General features: G+C 39.3%; 1 protein-coding gene across 1 annotated transcript; it reads left to right on the top strand.

Annotated features, from left to right (window-relative positions):
• Positions 1-435: 435 nt before the first annotated feature.
• Positions 436-4755, top strand: tj (Maf family bZIP transcription factor traffic jam). The gene has a single exon (XM_089848098.1). It carries the CDS (start codon positions 2773-2775, stop codon positions 4084-4086), a length of 1314 nt encoding a protein of 437 aa, XP_089704224.1. The 5' UTR covers positions 436-2772; the 3' UTR covers positions 4087-4755.
• Positions 4756-16202: the final 11447 nt, after the last annotated feature.

Below are 16202 nucleotides of genomic sequence, written 5' to 3'. Positions count from 1 at the left end.
GGATGTAAAGGGTCAAAGACGAAATCTTCCGTAGAAGATGAGGGAGGAAATTGCGCAAACTCCGATATCTAGAGCGAGAGAAAGAGAGAGAAAGCGCCGGATGAGCGCAAATATTACTAGAGAGTCGATTCAAAGGGGTTGGAACCAGTAAATAAAGCGCAGGCGCAGTCCCACCCCCGTAATAAATACCCCCCTTTCCAACTTAGTATACCTGCGCCGTGGGGTCAAACCCTTTAAAAACACCCCCATAAACAAAACAAACTAATATATACAAGATATTTTTAATAAATGAATTAATATAAAATTGATTTTAAATAATAATAAAAAAAATACATCTCAGCCTCTAACAATCCCTATACACAGTGTTACCGGAATGGAAAAAAACTAGTCTTTACTATAATAAGAGTTAAGGTGGTGATGGGGATGGGGGATTGGGTGGAGGGAGGACAGAGGACAAGGGGACAGGGGAGGGACCACCCTTCGGTCGGATCTGTACTCTAGAGAGGTTGAAACAAAAGTTTAGGGATACTGCTGGGAAGAGGGGAGAGATGGGGATGCGAGGGGTTGAAGAGAGAGAGAAAGAGAGAGAGAGAGAGAGAGAGAGAGAGAGAGAGAGAGAGAGAGAGAGAGAGAGAGAGAGAGAGAGAGAGAGAGAGAGAGAGAGAGAGAGAGAGAGAGAGAGAGAGAGGGAGAGAGAGACTAGCGGATTACGAGTCTACCGTATAACTATAGAAAGCCAGGGAAAAAGAGGGCTAAACTGGCATTTGACGTTGGGATCTCGACGCGACAACAAGCCTTACCGAGATCACCGGCTTCCAACACCCGTACGCCCCCACCCCCTCTCGCGCTATAGAAAAGTATTTTAAAATATTTCTCCATTAATATATTAATATTAATATCAAATTTGAATGAATGAAGTGAGCATCCCCTCGGAATTGAAACGAAAAAATATTAACTTATCGAAAGTTTAATTTTATCGGATACAAGAAGTTTCACGGTTAATTCAGAACGTTTCGAGTGAAATACGGTCATATTCCCTTTAAAACAGAAACGGTTTATTGAACAGCGAGTGAAATACGGTCATATCCCCTTTAATGCAAACGTTTCATCAAACTGCGAGTGAAATACGGTTATATTCCCTTTACAATTGAAACGTTTCGAGTGAAATACTTTCCATTTCTCTTTACATCCCCCCAATCAAAGGGAGCCTAAACCGCGCAGTGAAATTTGACGCCTAAAAATCCAAGTGGTTCGATCTGATTGGATGAATATATTTGATTGGAAGAGACGGATCTCGAGACGGTTGGGCGTTTATTTAATCGATGTATATATATATATATATATTTACAATGAGCGCTACTAATTATAAATTCACAAAAATATTATCTCGGTTTGTTTCTTATCTACTTCAAAAATAACTTCAGCAGGCGCTCGCGCTAACGCTATATATATAAAGAGATAGGCTCGGGACGATCGAAGCAACGAGCCATTCGCGAACTAGACGTTAAAGAATTGCAGTCTCGATTATTTCAATTCGCGAAAAGAGTAATTTATAACGTCTTAATTACAAACCGTAACTCTGAATTAAAAAAAAAAGAAAAACCCTCAGTTGTTGGCAATAAGAACCAAATTCTAAAAATTTAACTTTTTGTTTCATTGTTTAAAAAGAGAACGCGCGGCGTTACGGATAGACAACGACGGTAGCTTAAAAAACAAGTACATAATATACAAAAGAAAAAACAAGAGAGTATTTCTCCGACGTCCCAACAGAAAGTTTCTTACATAAAAAAAAAAGAAATAAAAGAAATCGGGGGTTTTTCTTTAGTATGAGAAAAGAAAGAACTCTTTTTGGACGTGCAACAAAATTTTTTCCATCCAAAAAACCGTAGGAACCAGGAAACAGTCTGGGAGAACGACGGATAAAAATTTCCTGGCAAAAAACAGTGTCTCTAAAGATCCCGAGGAACGGATTGCGAATCCTATACTACTACTACATCCCAGCATCCCAACATCCCACCATCCTCCGAAAGAAGAAGCGTCGGAATCAAACCTCAATCGTATTCTTAAATTTATTAAATAATTAATAATTTGAGAGCGAGAAAACCAACCATAAAGAGGACGGACCAAAAGACCAACCATTTCTAGCGGCGTACGTATTTACGGGAATTAACTCAAGGAGTTCCTAAGATATTTCATCTCGGGCTCGCCAGTTCTCTACAGTGTAAAAACGCCAAGACGAAACTGCGTTTGGCATCGTACCCTCTCCCTCTGAAGAAAACTAAACTTGGCCAACAAAAAAAAAAAGAAAGGAAGTAAAAGTTTTGGGGCGAGAACGGTGACGGTGACGATAGCTTACTCCCAAACCCAAGAAGAAATATCTCCAGAGAGTACGCGCCACTACGAAATCTTTCTCTCCTACATACGGAGACGGGAGCGCAAACGGCAGGCACCATCCCTTCTTCACTTTCCGAGGAGCGAAACTTTTCAACCCGGGACGTTTAGCGTCGAGACAAAACTATAACGATCTAGCTTCTCCGATAGGGGCTTGAGTGATTGGACATCGAAATCTCCAGAGAAGAAAATTTATTTGAGATTTAAAAAAGGGTTTCAATATCATCGTGGCGGGTTTACCTTCCGCGTAAATATCGCCGCTCGCGAAAGAGTACGGTAGTTTCTCTCTCTCTCTCTCTCTTGGGACGAAAGGAGCGAACGAGGTTTGTTCGGAAGAGCTAGGTCTTGGCTCCGGCGGCCGGGACCTTCTCGGCGCTCAAAATGGATTCCGAATCGGGAAACATGACGGACGATTACGTTCACGATTTCGATTTGGACCATCTCGAAGAGGTGGTCAAACAAGAAATGGAAAGTCGGGCCAAATACGGCGCCCTTCAACAGCAACAGCAACAAGGGACGGGTGGTCCCGGCGGCAATAACGGAGCGGGAGATAATCAAAGTAATCAGCAGCATCCCAATCAAAATGGCAATACCATGACGACGATGCAAAATATGAACGGACACCACGTGCAACAACAACAACAGCAACAACAACACCATCAAGGAGGAGGGCCGGGACATCACCAACATCATATGTTAAGCGGAAACTACTTAAACGGCGGTGATGTCCCCAGGAAAGGTTTGCCCTTACAAGCCAGCACCCCGGGTAACTCTCCGGATACTCCCTCGGCAGGAAGTATCCCGGTTTGCTCGGCCACCAGTCCTTCGAGTCCCCAATTCGCCGTCGCTATCGCCCCCAGTCCCGTCATGGACAATAAAAGCGTCCTGGATGACGGCATGATGTGGTTGACGCAAACTTTGAGGTACGGCGGAGTCGGAGCTAACCAGGAACCCCTTGATCTCAGGCCGCAGTGCGGAAGCGAACACATGGACGCCTGGTTAATGAGACGGGACTACGGGGACCTTCAACTCATGAGTCCGGGAGTCCCGCATCAAAGGCACCAACAACACCTTCAAAACAATCACCATCAACAACAACACATGATGAACGGGAGCGAGATGACGTCTCCGGGAGCCGGCGGAGCGTTACAATGTCACGGAGGCGCTTCGTCCATGAATTGCGGTGCAGGAAACGGACTGGGTGTGGGTGTACATAGCAATGGGAACAGTATGGACGGTCCCTCGGCGCCCATGGGTTCCATTTCGAACAATTCCATGTCGAGCGTGGGCTCTCAAAGCGCGCGGGACATTCTAAACGACGAACAACTGATCCAGTTGTCGGTGCGCGAGTTGAACAAAAAGTTACACGGTTGTCCGCGCGAAGAAGTCGTCCGACTGAAACAGAAACGACGCACCCTGAAGAACAGGGGATACGCGCAAAACTGTCGCACGAAACGCTTGGCGCAAAGACACGAATTAGAGGCCAAACTGAGGATTATACAGTCGGAAATGAGCCGTTTAAGGCAGGAATTGGACAGAGTGTGTCAAGAGCGCGATTTCTACAAGCAACAATGTAGCGTGCACATCAGGCCACCTCCGCCAACGGCCGTTGTACGCGACTGTTCCCAAGGGTCGCTTTCCAGCGTTTCCAGCGGCGGCAATAGCACACCGAGTTCTCCGGAGTTTTACATGTGATCCCACGCCGCCAAATATTCGCTACAAAACCGGTGAACCACGAGAGAAACGTCGCCAAAATGTTAATTACAAAACCCGTAATTAACACTTTTTTCTCAACTAAAACTAACTATACACTTCGAACGCTAACCAGTTCAAAATAAACCCAAGGATTACGTACAGAGAAGCCAATTTAAAAAACAAACAAAACCGACTAATTATTTATCATTAGTAATTACCACGAGGTAATCGCGATAAAAAATTATTACAAATACAATATCAAAGGATTACGTTCAGAGGCCAATTACTACTACTAATTACCATCGGTAAGTGACGAAATTGTTGCGGGAACCCCCAACGATGGATACCAAAAAAATAATAATAATAACAAACACAAAATTACGAAATGCCAATTTTTATAAATATATATAAATAAAAACCGAACTGAATAACTTCTACGGTAATTACTAATTACATCATAACGGTAATTACTCGTTATGTTTTTTGAAGATTTCCAACTTACGAAAAAATTAAAACCCATAATCCCCCGTGTTAAATTATTTAAAAATAATAAAAAGGAAGAAATTAAAGACGACTTAAAAAATGGGTGAGTGAAAACTAATGTTATTCTAGTCCAGAGTTTATTAGGATTTTTAGATATAATCTAACACTATTAAAATGAATAATAATAATTAAAAAAAAGTATATATAATATATAGTTATATAGTTTTTATAAATACGATTTTATATAACGATATAAACAAACAAATAAATAAATAAATAATTGTCGTTTCGCCTCAAAAATAAAGAAAGAAAAAAAAAACAAAGAAATTTTTAAAATAATATTTTAATTTTTAAAAACCCTAATTCTAATTCTAATTAATTAATTTAATTTTATTGTTGTAAATTAAGAAAATAATTCGTAAGTTGGAATTCTCGAATTAACGATAAGCGTTGATTAATTAAAAAACATTTAATAACGTTGAAAAAAAAATATTCAAGAATACAAAACAACAAATAAATAAATAAACAACACCGCTTAGAAAAAAAATAAATAAATAAATAAATACGAAGAACGAATAATGGCCTTAAATTTCATTTAAAAACATTTAAGGCGCGATGAAGGAGGAGGATGTCTTTAAACGAAAACAATCTTAAAATCGCACATATAAACGTGGATTAGCCACGGCAGAAGTGACGTGTGTTTTAGCTTATATCCCACCTTGATTCATTTATAGATGAAATTAACAAGAGAAAAAAAACGGAGACAAAAACGATGAAGAGCGAGAGAGAAAAGAAATTGTAAAATTATCGCGACTTAATCTACAATCATATTGTGGTAAACAAATGATATATATATATATACATACAAAAATATATATAAAGTTCTATAAATGTATTCATTAGCTTTAATGAATAAATGCATTATTAAGCTATGAATATTCTCGAGTGAAATTTTTATTTCATTAAATTATTAAGCTATTTATTAGAGTCGTTATCTGATAAAGTGGTATCTGAATTATATAGGCCTAATTATTGTTAATTGAAATTAAAAGTAGAGATAATGGTATATACTCTGATTGGGGTTGGGCATTAAGTATTATACTTAAATCAAGGAATTAAAATGCACACCCTGATGTAACGTGACATTGAGGGTTATAAACTGAAACACGATGATAGCTAATTTAATGAAAGGGTTATCTCTAAAACACTTTAATCGTAACTCGTGTTAGGGGTTACATGCATCCCTTATCATGGGACATTCAAAATCGGCTGGTCACAGAAGTACACAACATTTTCGACTCTAAATTGATTGATTGATTTCCCATAGAACCATCTAATTTTAATTAACCCTTTTTTGGAATTAACGCCCTGTATAATCAGGTGAACTCTTGACATAAAACCAACCATAGGTGTACCGCAAATTGGTGGTATACTAAATACCCTGAGACCGAAGTACGTCTCTTGCTATTTGTCATCAAGCAAGAAGAAAAAAAACCGGGGGATTATGGTGAAGGACTCGGTGGTTCTAAATTGTCACCCCTGGAGGCGCGAGGCTCGGTTCGCTTCATTAGGCCATTAGACTGCGCCGTTACGATGAGGGGGAATCAGGGATTCTAAGAGGCTGGGCTGCAGGGAGACAGACGGTCGACGGGGTATCCCGGGCCGCCTTCTCCGACGTATAACCCCGTCTTAAGGCTGAATTCTCTCTCGCGGACTCGATCTTCGTCATTATATTCCCAGGTATATCGTTAAAATACTTGGGCATATCTATAGACTATCCTCTAATTGCGATTGCTAAAACAGGAACTAGAAGAGTGGGTTTGTGGGGGAGGGGGTGCAATGGGGTCGGGGTATGACCCCCGTTAAGGATGGATGGGGAAATCAGATAGCTTCGGGGGATTATTGGCTGGTTATATATATATATATATATATATATATATAGGTAGGTAGTACCACAGCATTGCCATAAAGCATTCAACGATACCAGCTAGCCCATTAAAAAAATATGATTTCACTCGTTGTCATAGATCTAGAAAATGTCCCCACCAACCTACCTCGACTAAAGCTAGGTTCCCTCGGGGGAAATTTTATTGCAAAGACCTACTATAGCCGCGCGTATGTACTGCAATCCTGGCTAATTATAATACAAAATCGAGTCGATAACCTAACTTAAGCATTGGTAAATTCAAGATCACTAAAAGAAAATTTTTCCAAGCAAAAGTTTAAAATTCTGAATATCTAATAGATAAGTGTTGCCAGACGCGTGTTCTATTTAACCGTTGCTGTTAATAGCGGCGTGGCTCGCGTGTTTTATGAATTTCCATCAAAATTATATAAAGAATGGGTAGATTTTACTGATGACTAATATTTTTGTAGCACCTTATAGGAGCGAAGGCACTCGGCGTTGCCCGTCAGCCCGTCGAGACATTTTTTATTACTTTTCACGCGGACATTATTCCATAAAGAAGGATTTTTAAATTTTTGGCCGCCATTTAAAAAAGATGGCAAAAAATTGAACCCGAAAGACCATTCGGCCCGTCTATAGGTTAAAGGAAACCAGTGTATTAAATATTTGCGAAATCGGTTGAAACGCGCGGACTTTGTTGCATAGAGAAAACTTTTTACATTTCTGGGCGCCATTTATTAAGATGTCGGCGGATTGGAAAAATATTTCTTAGTACTAGCCTACTACTTATGAGTAACGTTCCTGCAAATTTTCACCCTTCTAGGGCAGGCTGTTTGGGCTGGGCGTTGATTATCAGTCAGTCAGTCAGCCAGGATTTTGATTTATTTATAATTCATTTCTAATTACCCGAGATGCTAGAGGAATCACAACACTCCTGGCAACCCTCACCCTGAAGCGCGTAAGAGTGCATGCAATTCCGACCATAAGATTATAGTAACTTATCAAATCAAATGACGATAAGTTCAAAGGTGACGACCTGTAAGAAAATCCCCTTACAGTGGGAAGAGATTATATTTAAGATTTTATAATAAATCCGTAAGGATTAAAGACCTTGTTCTTGAAAATTTGGAACTGTAAGGGCTCGTCTTACAATAAGAAACGGTTCATAACGGATCCCCTTACAACACGCGGTCAATCCCGCAGACATCCGGTGTACGCGTGACATATCATTGGCAATTTACATAAGCGTGCACATGGAAACGTCTAGAAAATGCCTTCCTGAATTATTTCGTTTTTAAAATGATAGATATAGATTATAAGTGAAAGTGAAATCGAACAGAAGAAAAAAAAATAAATGTTACACAGACTTTGTTTGTTATCTAATCCCCTTCAAATTTTTATAAACGAGCAGAGTGATGTATAAAATTTATCTATTTCGAACGTACATTATTATGTAAAGGCTTTTTTTATATATTCTGTTGCTAGTTGGAAAACCATAAAATATATATCTATAAAGTGATAATAATAATTTATGCCAAGATAGGTGCAGGCTGAAACTAATTAGCATATTATAGATTATTAAAAAAAAATTGGATGGTCATACGACTGTATTTAAATACACGTGTAAATTTTAAAGTTTCGTGCACTGTCCAAATCCCTCAAACACTATTGTTAAATTTACTAGTAAGTTCGAATTACAGCAGCCCGCGACGAAATTGAACAATTTTCAAATTCAAACTAAACCCGCAAAGAATCTTTTACGTGTAGTTGTTAACACGTGTCTAATGAAGCCAGCCAGTAAGGTTCCTTCACGTGAACGTAAGATTTTAGTCTATCTGAACAGGCCTTAACTCGCGCGAGGTCAAATAAGTCTTAATAGCAGAGTAGCCTTAAACTATACGGGGGAACTAACATACACTGCCACTACGCCTTATAAATTACAAAATAAATGCATTGGAATTTCTCGGATACGATAGATTTCTTAATGTTTAATAATGTAACAAATCAAAGATTATACTTGGAAGTTTTCCGGGAAGCAAAGTGCACCAAGATACGCGGTTCGACTTCGATCTGGGACAAAAATCAAGGCCACTCAACAGAGAAAAAAATTAAAAATTCAATGCCAACGCGATTACATTCTTAATGAGACGAGTCAAATATTAATTACAGAATTTAATTAATTCACCCATGAATAGATAAAGTATAAAACAAGTGTTGCCAGTCATTTGTGAGGCGTGCAATTCAACTGCGCTATCTACAACAGATACTGAAAAGCTTGTAGTATTCCGTTCGATTCAGTGGTTATCATTCATTTCTAAACCCAAAGAGATGCCAGCTGGAGTCACAAATTACTGGCAACCATGTGAAGCGCATGCGCGTTTAAAGCAGGGTTTCCACGGAATTTTCAGAACCAAATTTCCTGACTTTCCAGGTTTTCCCTGACCTTTTTCTGAGATTTTCCCTGACCTTTTAGGCCGAAATAAATGTTTACAGCAAGTTTTAAGTGCTTATAATTAAATAAACTCTCTACATTAAGTTTTTAAATGTATTTGTTGCACCAAAATAATTAAGAAATATTTTAACTATAAATAACAGTCTAAGAGATTTTTTAAAGGCATTTACTTTACATACAAAAACAATTCTAGACATTTTTAATGATTGCTCTTGAGTTTTCTGTGTTATGAGAGGGTCAGGAGAAACTTTCATTACTCTTTCAATAAAGACATCACCAGAAATTTTACCCGCTAAAATCAAATTCCCTGACTTTTCCAGGTTTTCCCTGACCTGTGGCAACCCTGTTAAGTTAAGAAATAATTTCTTTAGCCTCTTTAGCGAACTATCTATATGCATTAATTTTAAGACCCTAACAATCTCGAGCTAAGAAGGGGTCTAGGAAACGTAGCATTTTCAATAGATAATTGGGTCAAAGTAAGATTGCAAAATACGAATATACAGCTTTGGTGACAAAGAGCCAGGAAAAGATAAGTCAGCGTGGTTATATTGAAGCTGGGGTCTGGGGTTTGTATCGGTCCAATTCTGAAAGGGCTGGTTAGGGTTAGCTATAGCGTTCAACACGCGGAAGGGTCTAAGGACATTATGGGTAGTAACACCGGGTCGTGAAGGGACAATTTCCATCGCGAGGTTCGACGGGAACGAGGGGTTCGATATAAATACACGTAATCTCAGAGGAAATATTCGCGAAAAATCAGGTAGTCACGCTTATACAACGGTTAAACCTTGAAGGACAGAAGTGAGATGGAGTAGAACCATGTTGATGGGTCACGCTTGACGATGAAAGTCTCCCAGAGTACCTCTCGCACACCCCTACCTTTGGTGTAAGGGATTGTTAAGTGCCGCCGCCTAGCGCCATTTAAAAATAGAAGCTAGTTCTCACCAATTTGTAAGACACAGGGGGGGGCACTGTCGACGGTATCCAACCGTACGACTCTACCTTAACGCAGGGAGGACTTCGTTGTCGTTCCGTAGATGGGGTACAGAGGCTCCGTTATAGGCCATGAAGATTACCACTCCATCTCGCCTCTTTTCTCCAAGGTAAAACCCCTCGGACGCGAAAGATAGAGGTGCTATCGAATCGGGTATGTCTTCGGAACTCACGGTGGGCAGGAAACCAAGGCAAAGAGTACCAAGATGCAATAAGGTATATCGGAGGGGTCGAAGAAATTTTTCAGTCGAATCCATTTCCTTTTTGGGGCATTTTTATGGCTTTCCATTTTAGGATACGTTCGCGAGCAAACGCGTAATACACATTAAAGAGAGGGTGAACAGGAAAATCAAGTGATTTTTATTTTCATCGATTCTTTTACCAATTATAAGACCAAGAACAAGAAGGCAGGGGGCGTTACGCGATTGGTCAAAGGTACAAATTTCAAAAAATTATCCACGAAATCCCTTACTATATCTCTGAGGTATTTCCTGGATGTTTCGCTACACGCAGATTGGTCTTATAATTAGTTGAAGAATCCACAAAAATTAAAAAAAGTAAAAATCACTTTATCCTTACCGTTTCACCCTCCCTTTAAAGGCAGGGAAAACCCCGGGAAAATTCGGTTGTCCCTAGGGGTTTAGGCGTTGAAAGGGTGACGGCGAATAGACCTAGGGAGACATTGGCTAGATTTCCATTAACTTTGAAGCTATTATTATATCGACAAAAGCGGATATAAATAAGATGACTGTGGGCTAGCTCGACCTAACCCAAATTCGATTGCATGGCCAGAAAAAAAAATGTTAAAAAGGTTTTTAACACAATTCATAGCGCTGTTGAACTAGACTATACCCTGCTATTTATTTTGCTATTTATTTCCTTTCCAAGCCCCTTAAATATTAATACTAACAAGATCGAACTACGTATTTCATTCCAAGTACCTCAAACACTATAAACGATAATCGTTGCTAGGGTTTGAAATTTGGTGAGGGGGGGGCTTAATCTGGGCAAATTATTTGAAAGTTGTTATAGGAAATTAATAACAAAATTTTGCATAATTGATTCATTGGAACGTGTGTAGACCTTTATAACTACCCGAAAATTTGTGTCAACGTGAAATTATTATTATTTTAAAGATATACAAACTTTTATTGATTATCAAGAGTACGGAACCGAGTTATTGACCATGAGACAATTGTGGATGAAAGAATTTCACTCGTCTTAAGTTTAGTTTTCGTTTACTTTTAGTCCTCCCCCCCACTACTGTTTGATATTGAAATTCATCTCTACAAAGATGAAACTTAACGAACCTATCATTATAATTTCTATACACTATATTGCTACAGAATTTTAGGGGGTTACGAGAAATATTTTGGTAGGGTCTTCTTATACAGAAGTATAGAACATTTTCGACTCAAAACTGATGTCCCATAGAACCATCCCAATTACCCTCCCTTTTTGTAGCACAATATATATTCCATTCCCAGTACCTCAAACAATACGATTATCAAAATATTGAATACTTAAATTAAGAAGTTACACTTCTCTCCGCTCATGGACGGTCACACCACCATGCTTTGGAAAAGAAAACTCTATAGATCCTTCATGAAAGTCTACCTTCTTCGATTCTTTGCCGATCGCACTCCCTGGGTGAATACCCCCGAGCTCCTACCCCCCCCCCCGAGGGGGCTCCATCCTCCATCACACCCCCTGATCGTGGGAAGAGAGAGAGAGAGAGAGAGAGAGAGAGGGATGGTTAGAGGCTGAGGATGCCCAGTCAGCTCTTTTGGGCCGAATTAAAATCGCTCTATGTGCCCCGCAAGAGGGGATACGATACTTCAGAGCTGAACGGGGGTCGAACCCCCGCATTATATTGCCAGCCCCATCTCTTCCCCCTTCTTTCTCTCATAGTGACTTTTTTCTCCGTCTCCAGGCACCAGGCTACCACTACTCTTTCAGGAATACCGAAGGAAAAAAAGAGGTTATAAAAATATGATAGAAAGAAAACTAAGGGGGGTTTGGGGGCATAACCCCCTCAAAAAATGTATATTTTGAGTGTAAGACCATGGGCTAGCTAAGAGAACACCTACTATACTTCAATATATTTCAGATTTTTCACGACAACACATACCAGTGTGTAATAAATATATAGTTCTTTAGGGGAGAGAAATTGTTAAAGTTCTTTATTCATGTTAGGATGAAATGCAATTCATGGGTGTAGGCGTCTGACCCCGTTATTTACCGTAAATTAGATGAACCGTTACGTGTTATAATAGTGTTGGCAAAAAGAGAGCTTACAACACGAGCTCATTTTTAACACCCACATCACAAAAAAAGAACACATTAAAAGAGTTTTTTTAAAAAAAATCTCACCCCAAGAAGCTACCCTAAAATTAGAAGTCATCCACAACAATTTTAAAAACAGAGCAACTCCCAGTTTAAAAAAAAGAAAATCTTCCTCAGATTTTATTTTCAGGTGAAAAGTCGAGAGTATTTTCAGTTTTCACTTTGAAATATGTCTTCACTTTTCTAAGATGGAGGTAAAAATGTCTTGGGAATAAGGGATATACAGGGTGTTCCAAGAGATAGGACCGAAGTACAAGGGGACGGTTCTGTGGGAAATCAATTTTAAGTCGAAAATGTAACTACTATGATATACGCACCCTAAATAAGATATTGGAGTATTTTATGGATGACCCTTTAGCATTGTTTGTTCAGTTTCTTATACCAAAAAGCGATATCTAGTTTATTAGGGATAAGGTATAAATTCGCCACATTTCTAGCTTTATCTCCAGTCCAAATGTAGGTCCGGAGTTAATCCCCGCCGCCTCGAAATTACAACCAGCATCTCATTGGTTCTTGAAAACTCACGTCAGCGCGACGCGAATGACGAAAATTACGTATTTTCCGACTGAGGAGAGGCGAAATAGCGAAATAGCCCGGCCTACTTTTACGTCCCCCCCCCCCTTGTATTTTGAAAGGGGGACTGGGACTATGGCGCGCGAATACTTAGGAATCTTTTACCTTCTCCCTAATAAACTAGATATCACTTCTTGATACAACCATCTCCCTGCATGTACTTCGGTCCTATATTGATCCTCCCTTCTTGCGACACCCTGTATAAGAGTCCAAAGAGTTGGGAGCCTGGGTGGGGGGAGTTAAAGGGAAATTCTTTCAAGTTTTAGAGGTAGTTTATTAATGGGTTCAAATTATGTCTCTAGTCTTTCAGGAAGATCTGGAAGAAGATGAATCTAGCGAAAGATGCAACGAGAAGGGCGCGAAATTAATAGCCTCGCTTATTCCTATTCGTACAACCCTAGTTAATACAGTGAATGGATGTAAAGCGATTCTAAAGCCACGTACATTAACGTACTATTCAAACCTACGTTCATTAACAGGGGAAACGCGAACAAATTTGGTGGGTAAATAAACACCTTCCGCATTTACGAAAGGGGTATATATTACGAAAGGATTGGTTGGCGCGAGGGGTCGGACGTTTTTGAAAACGTGTACGGGATTTCGAAATCCAATTTGATTTCTTCGGATTTCGTCAGATTTTGTTTGATTTCTTTTGAATTCGGATTTCGTGAATTTTGTGATGGATTTTTATGGGATTTCGAATTTCGAAATCACCATTGATTTCGGATTTCTTAAGTTAGATTTCGCGGGTAGCGTACGGGATTTCATGAATGACCGACCCCTCGGGTTGGCGCGTTCGGGAAAGTTAATCGGGTTGAACCGTTGACTTAAAAAACAGCTAATCGATATTCCCTTAATGGATAAATAAAATAGACCGGGATATCGGGGAAAGAACCCATCCAGAACCCACCGTTCGGGTTAACCCTGGGGACGATTTAGTATAGTATTAACCGATAACCTCTTTACTCAATTTACAAATTCCCTAAGAGATATTTTGCTTCAAGGATAAATATGGAGCAACGGAGTATCCGCGTTTAATTCCGAACCACGTCGCGTTTATATAACTTTTAAAAAAGAAAACTGTGTAACAGTGTCACGTGGCCACGTGACGTATAAGAATGACTCCGTGATATAGAATTGAAAGCTCAATTTGCTAAAATTCACGCGTCATCGTTTGCCTTTTGACGAGTTGAACCGTTTAATTTTAACGATTATCAAATTATCATATTTAAATTAAATCTACGAGGGTCAAAGGTCAACTGTGTAGTTGGCAACACGTTGTTTTTGACGGCCAACTAGACATAGCGTTATTAGTATAAATCACTCTATTAAGTTGCCCACTTATTCTGACCAATCATGAAGGACCACACTTTTTAGCCTAGATCAACTTCTTAAGACTGTATATTGCGGTAAAAACGACTAATAGGCGAATATTCTTTTCGGTCTATTAATACTGAATCAAACAGAATACTACCAAGCTTCCACTCTATTATAGATAGCGCAGTAGAAATGAAATGACTGGCAACACTTAATGATGGATTAGTCTTAAGTATAGCAATCCGCCCTAAAACTTAAGAAGTAAACAGTCATAATTAAGCCATGTTATTATTTTTTTAACTGTAAAGTTTTCTGGTATGAGTTTTTTTTTTAAAAAAATCGACTTTGAGACAGAAATATAAATGATGGACGTTTATTCTTCAAAACGCCTAGAATATAACCGCTAGAGAATATTCTAAACTAAGCCAAAACATTTTTGGGGTAAAAAACATCGGGACTAAAAAAATATACAATAAACATTTCACGCGTATTAAACCGCGACGCAACCTGGACTGGGAACTCGGAAAGTATAGTATTTTAGTAGCTTATAAGGTTGCAATATTACCGAGGGTTAAGTAAGGGATCTAGCTGAATTTAGCGACTGGGTTTGTTTCCCCCAGTCGCTAAAAGAGGATGTATACGAACGCAAAGTCCTAGAAGCGTAGAAATTTTCAGGCGTTTTCAGAAGAATGTGTTTGGAATATTTTTTTATATAACGTGTTTTCTATTAGGTTCTAACCGTCTGTTGTTTTCGAGGCAACGAAGAGGGTAATTCCATAAATAGGAAGCAACAAAGCAAGCTAGACGCTGTTTTTAATAGTAGCTCCAGACGTAAGCTTGGGTAACGGAGCGCTCGATCGAGTGGGCTATGACTGAAAGCAGCGTCTAGCTTTGTTGCTTCCTATTTATGGAAGCTTACGTCGTGGAGCGCTCGATCGAGTGGGCTATGTTTTAAAAGAAGAGTAAACTATGTGTGTTATCTTATTAAATACTGTAGAAGAAGCAAAAGGCACTCTGCGTTGCCAGTCCGGACATATTTTAATTTATACTTTTCTGGACGCCATTTTGAAAGATGGCGGAGTTAAAATCGAAGCCCGAAAGTTTAGCATAAACTAAATTTTAGTTAAATCGGTTGAAAAGTAGCGATACCAACGACGTTATTGCATCAAAGTTTTGTTTACCATTACGATCTGGTCGCCTTAGATAAATTTGTTTATTGAAAACAGAGAAAGCACCGCCAGAGGTAGTGCGAGTTGGTTAGCGTCCCGCCGCGTGTAGTGAACACGGGCTCCGTCTGGCGTTGCTTCTTGGCGAGAAGGAAGATACCCCAATGGCAGCCTCGCCCCTGTGTGTTGGTTTCTCTGTTTGTAATAAACGAAATTTGTCTATCTTAGTCAAGATGGTAATAACGGATTATGGGAACAATGTTTCTAAGTACGCTCTGAAAACTTAAGAATAACGTCCCTGCAAATTTTCAACTTTCTACAGGTAAGTGGTCAGGAGGGACGCCTATCTAATCTAGATAGAATGCTAGTTTGTAGCATTCAGATAAAATGTATATATATTGCGGGCAGGTATTTTTAGTTAGGTCGTGTTTAACCGGAGAGAGAGAGAGAGAGAGAGAGAGAGAGAGAGAGAGAGAGAGAGAATTGTCGCCCGTGTTAAAGAGAATCAGTTTGGGCGTAAAATAAATGAGGGTGATCTTTCATTCGAGCTAAAAGCGCACGGTTAAAGGACTCTAAGGATGAAAAGAAGAAATTGGAATCCGATTCTACACTAGAATGTTCTTGCCGCCACGCGCAAAATTTAGACAGAGAAAATCTTTCATTATTTCTTACTAGCTCCATCCATGTACTATAGCTAGCTAGAGATCTCTCGCACGCAGCTTCTATATCCTAGAGTTTTACAAAATTAAAAAAAAAATTTACTCCGAGATAGGGCGCTTCTTAGTATAGTAAGTTACTTCATTTCTCTCTTTTTCTTTCAAGACAGATTTCGAATAAAGTTAACTTTAAACAAACGAGATCTCGACTATAAACGGAGACAAAA

This window comes from Phalangium opilio, unplaced genomic scaffold (genome assembly GCF_054372755.1).
Source record: "Phalangium opilio isolate 3A_F unplaced genomic scaffold, DU_Popi_V2 ptg000082l_1, whole genome shotgun sequence".
Lineage (NCBI taxonomy): Eukaryota > Metazoa > Arthropoda > Arachnida > Opiliones > Phalangiidae > Phalangium > Phalangium opilio.
This window is presented reverse-complemented; position numbering and strand designations above follow the sequence as displayed.